Source organism: Dama dama, chromosome 5 (assembly GCF_033118175.1).
Source record: "Dama dama isolate Ldn47 chromosome 5, ASM3311817v1, whole genome shotgun sequence".
NCBI classification, from domain to species: domain Eukaryota; kingdom Metazoa; phylum Chordata; class Mammalia; order Artiodactyla; family Cervidae; genus Dama; species Dama dama.
The window spans coordinates 71011810-71016962 of record NC_083685.1 but is presented as its reverse complement, the minus strand read 5'-3'; the positions used below and the strand labels follow the sequence as shown (position 1 = coordinate 71016962).

The window sequence follows — 5153 nt, the reverse complement described above, 5'->3', positions numbered from 1 at the left end:
AATATAAGGTTGAATACTCCAAACTTGTCTTTAATTAAAGTGTTACTTTCATATTATGTTTGACATGCAATGAGCTTTCAGTAAAGAACTGATTGCTGAGATAAAGCAGTGAAGGTTCCAACTAGTCACATACATCATAGATGACATCCAAATTTAGAGTCAGACTTTCTCAAAACTTCTATCCCACACTTAACCTTTTAAAATCAAATAGTGAGGAAATGTGTATGGGTTATTTTCTCAGAATAAAATGTACTGGAATGAATTATATCTGATTTACAGATAATATTTTGTCTCAAAAAGAGTGAAAACATTGATCTGTCATTGTCTCAGTCATTTCTGGAGCATTTTTACAAGGAGAATAAAGAAGAATGGATGGGGAAAATTGCACTTCCTTGAAAGAATTCCTTCTCTTGGGAATTAGTAGTAGCCCGGTAATCAAAGTGCCTCTATTTACCATGGTTTTGGTTGTTTATATCATTGTTCTCGTTGCAAATCTTGGGATGATCGTTTTAGTTAGAACAGACTCCCAGCTGCACATACCCATGTACTTTTTCCTCAGCCACCTCTCCTTCAGTGACCTCTGCTGTTCCACAGCCATTGGACCCAGGATGCTGGTAGGCTTCCTCATCAAGAACAAATCAATCTCCTTCTATGGCTGTGCTCTGCAATTCCTGATCTTCTGTACCTTTGCAGATTCTGAGTGTCTACTGTTGGCAGTCATGGCCTATGATCGGTACATGGCTATTAGCAACCCCTTGTTTTATACAGTCAAGATGTCTGGCAAGTTGTGCTCGCTGCTGATGGCTGGGGTTTATATGGTGGGAATTACGGATGCTTTGACAATTACAATATTAACTTTCCACTTATGTTTCTGTGGGTCAAATGAAATTAACCATTTCTTCTGTGATGTTCCTCCTCTCCTCTTGCTATCTTGCTCAGATACACAGGTCAATGAGTTAGTGATATTTATCATTTTTGGCTTCACTGAACTGATTACACTTTCAGGTCTTTTTGTGTCTTACTGTTACATCATCCTAGCAGTGATAAAGATTCACTCTGCTGAAGGGAGGTTCAAGGCTTTCTCCATCTGCACCTCCCACCTAACTGCTGTGGCAATTTTCCAGGGAACTCTTCTCTTCATGTATTTCAGGCCAAGTACTTCCTACTCTCTAGAAGAAGATAAAATGAACTCCTTGTTTTATACCCTTGTGATTCCCATGTTAAATCCTCTGATTTACAGCCTATGGAACAAAGACATGAAAGAGGCTCTGATGAAATGTAAAAATAAAAAATGGTTCCATTGCAAATTTGTTCGTATACATTTTCCTCCCAATATTACACAATAATTTATGAAAATCAAAATTGGTGTGATTAATGTTGTATGATTCTGTTTGTATTTATACTATCTTCCATTCCTAGCAATATGTATGATTTCCTAAATGCCACAGGTTTCATTTTATATCTTAAACTTCTGTTTAATACTCCTTATTTGTGGAAAGTTTTCGGACTCTTCATTTGTCAAATTTGTGTTTCTTCAGTATTTATATGTGTTAATTTTGTTTTTTAAATTTTCTGAAAGTTAGTGTTTTCTAAGTTGCTGTTGCCCTCTATGTGGGCTTTATTTCATGGTGAACCCATCTGCTTATTTACTAATGAATCTTGCCATATAATGGAAGTGACCAATGTCAATTAAATAATTATTTAAATTATTTCTAAGAGACTATAATTATGACATAATATAAAAAGCCTTGCTGTTGTTTAGTCAAGGTGTCCAACTCTTTGCGACCCCATGAATTTAAGCAAGTCAGGCTTCCCTGTACACACACACAATCCTAATATCATTTTTATTTAAAAACTAAAAGTCATATTGTATAGAAAACATCTAGCTATCCCTATGGAATATAAATATGTTGAGGTTTTTGCTGTTTTTTACAAAATCTTTGTTTCATGAGTATGTTTAATGGAGAGTGTGTTTGTGTGTCTGTGTAAGTGTGTGAGGGTGAATAGGTATGCATTTGTTTTCTAATGTATTGAATGAAAACAAAGTGGCCACATAAGGATTGGTGAACTGGGAATTAGGAATGCTTGCAGATGAGAGGCATTCACTGTTCTGAATAAGTGTAACATTGGGCATTAAGGTAGAGGGGGATCAATGGCAAACTATTCTAAAGGTCTATATTCATTTGCAATCAGCTTACTTGTATGAATATCAGATGATAAATTACATCATATCTGTTACTTATTCCTGAGAGACCAAGTGTCCATCACCCAGGGACCAGACTCAGAGATAATTATATAATCTGGGTCAGGCAAGGGGCAATGCTGAATGTTCCTGCAGACAGAACTGCATGCAACAAACAAGTCAGGAGTTCTGGGACAGTATTGATATCTTTGTTGTTTCTTTGATTTATATTTGAGATTTCCTTATTTTTTAATGCTTTTTTGAAAGAAGGTATTATATATAAACAAAGGAACATATGAAGTAATACACACATTTTTATTTTAGTTATTTATACAACTTGTTTATTTTAAATATATACAAATAGGGAACATAAAAGGAGCAAACATGCATTATGGAAATGGTCAGATGTTTTTACTATTTTAAAAATGTATCTGTTATATTATGCATTATGTATAACATACATATTATATTTCTATAAATGCTTTAAGTTTTAAAGGAAATTAATTTTGCTTAATTATGTCTAAGTAGATATACAAGTTAAGTCCTAGGGTTGAAAACCTGCACAGTGATCACTAGACCACTGTTCCACTGCTCTTCTCTATCCCTCATCTACATTCAACTCCTGTTTTTTAAATTCCCCTAGAACATAAGAGGATAAGTGGAGGAGAAGGGAATGACAGAGGATGAGATGGTTAGATGACATCTTCGACTCAATGGACATGAGTTTGAGCAAACTCTGGGAGTTGGTGATGGACAGGGAAGCCTGGAATGCTGCAGTCCATGAGGTCACAAAGAGTCAGACCCAACTGAGTGACTGAATTGACTAACTGATGACGTTATATATCACATAATTGGTTTGGGTAAAACATAACAGTGGGACATAGAATTCCATTGTCCTTCCAAAGACAAGTAATTCTTAAACCAAAGAAAGGCAGAACTCACAGATACTGAAGAGAAATCTGGCTCAAATAAAATAATCAAACAATATTAAAATTTTTAGGAAATTGGAGTGGGGCCTCAGCTCAGATGTGAATGTCTCTGAGGTTACAGAAGTGTGATCATGAGAATATTTATGTTATGTGTCTTACGAAACCATTATGGCAGAATACAAAGTGTGGAAGGAGTAGGTTAGGGCAGAAAAGACTCACGCAGCAAACCAAGCCTTCTTTCTTGCCTCTATGACCCTTGCTACCAGCATCTCTGCAACTGGATCTCAAACGCTCATCATCTTCCCAGTGTAACTGCAACTTCCAAACAGGAGAATGGTCTGCACTGGCATGTTACTCTATGTGCATTTCATCATTTAGTTCATAGAGACCCTTCCACCCTCTTATCCAAAAATCACCACCCTCTCTATCCCAGCAGGTCCTGAGTCATGAATCATCTATCCCTCCTATGCTGAGGTTTGACGGACTTGAGAGGTTAATGGGGAAGTGAGGACTTTTTATATTCAAAAACTGGCTATAGTTCTGCCCTCTCCAGAGGGGGAATAAGAAAGCAATATATTCATCACCTGTGCTTCTTACTTACCATTCTTCTCTAACATAAGGTATAACAACATTTCTACATCATTGAGAAACAAAACAAACCAAAAAACCCAGCAATCTTGTCAAAAGACAAGTTATGTGAACCACCCAATTGTCAGACCCTTGCTTTACTCAGAGCACATCCTTTCATTAGTATTAGACAGAATAGCAAAGTGTTAGTCACTCAGTCGTGTCTGACTCTGCGACCCCATGGACTGTAGAGCCCACCAGAACAGGATTCCTCTGCTCATGGAATTCTCCAGGCAAGAATACTGGAGTGGATAGTCATTCCCTTCTCCAGGGTATCTTCCCGACCCAGGGATCAAACCCAGGTCTCCTGCATTGCAGGCAAATTCCTTACCATCTCAGACATCAGGAAAGCCACAAACATGGCCATAAATACTACACAAGTTGGATTGGAAACAGTCTGATTTAGTTCAAATGAAACGGTGCTGCAAAAATATACTGCTGCTGCTAAGTCACTTCAGTCGTGTCTGACTCTGTGCGACCCCAAAGATGGCAGCCCACCAGGCTCCCCCGACCCTGGGATTCTCCAAGCAAGAACACTTGAGTGGGTTGCCATTTACTTCTCCAGCGCATGAAAGTGGAAAGTGAAAGTGAAGTCGCTCAGTCATGTCCTACTCTTAGCGACCTCATGGACTGAAGCCTACCAGGCTCCTCTGTCCATGGGATTTTCCAGGTAAGAGTATTGAAGTGGGTTGCTATTGCCTTCTCCGGCAAAACTATACAGTGCTTTGCAAATGTATTGTTGTCAACATTTTTTTTTTCTTTTATATAAAATTGGAGAATATTTCTGAGTCTGTTGGCCTCATGTAGTCCTAGGAAGGTCTCTTTCTTTTCCTGATTACTGAAATCTTAAAAAGGACCAGGGGTTTAACTATAAAGATAGTAAATTGATATATTTACCCTCCATTTCCAATTCCTCTTTCACAACGAGGAATATCCCAACAGATCTGAAAGATGACTGCTGATAACTGCAGTGTGGCTACTGACTTCACATTCCTAGGACGTTCAGGCAGAAGGCACGTGCAACAGAGGCTTTTCCTGCTCTTCCTGCTGGTCTATGGCATAACTGTGGTTGCCAATGTAAGGATAAGCCTGCTGATCAAGGTGGACCCAAGACTGAATACACCCATGTATCATTTCCTGAGCAGTCTTTCCTTCTGTGATGTTTGTTACTCCTCTGCTGTCTCTCCCAAGATTCTGGCTGATTTCCTACCTGAGCATAAAATGATTCCATTTGACTTGTGTGCTATACAAATGTATTTCTGGGGGACCTTTGCAGATGTGGAATGTCTCATGTTGGCTGTCATGGCTTATGATCATTATGTAGCCATTTGCAATCGACTTCTTTTTTTTTTTTCCTTTATTTTTATTAGTTGGAGGCTAATTACTTTACAATATTGTAGTGGTTTTTGCCATAC

At 38.2% G+C, this 5153-nt stretch overlaps 1 protein-coding gene across 1 annotated transcript; it reads left to right on the top strand.

Annotated features, from left to right (window-relative positions):
- The first annotated feature begins 368 nt into the window (after positions 1 to 368).
- Positions 369 to 1346, top strand: LOC133055558 (olfactory receptor-like protein OLF2). The gene has a single exon (XM_061140721.1). It carries the CDS (start codon positions 369 to 371, stop codon positions 1344 to 1346), a length of 978 nt encoding a protein of 325 aa, XP_060996704.1.
- The last annotated feature ends 3807 nt before the right edge of the window (positions 1347 to 5153 follow it).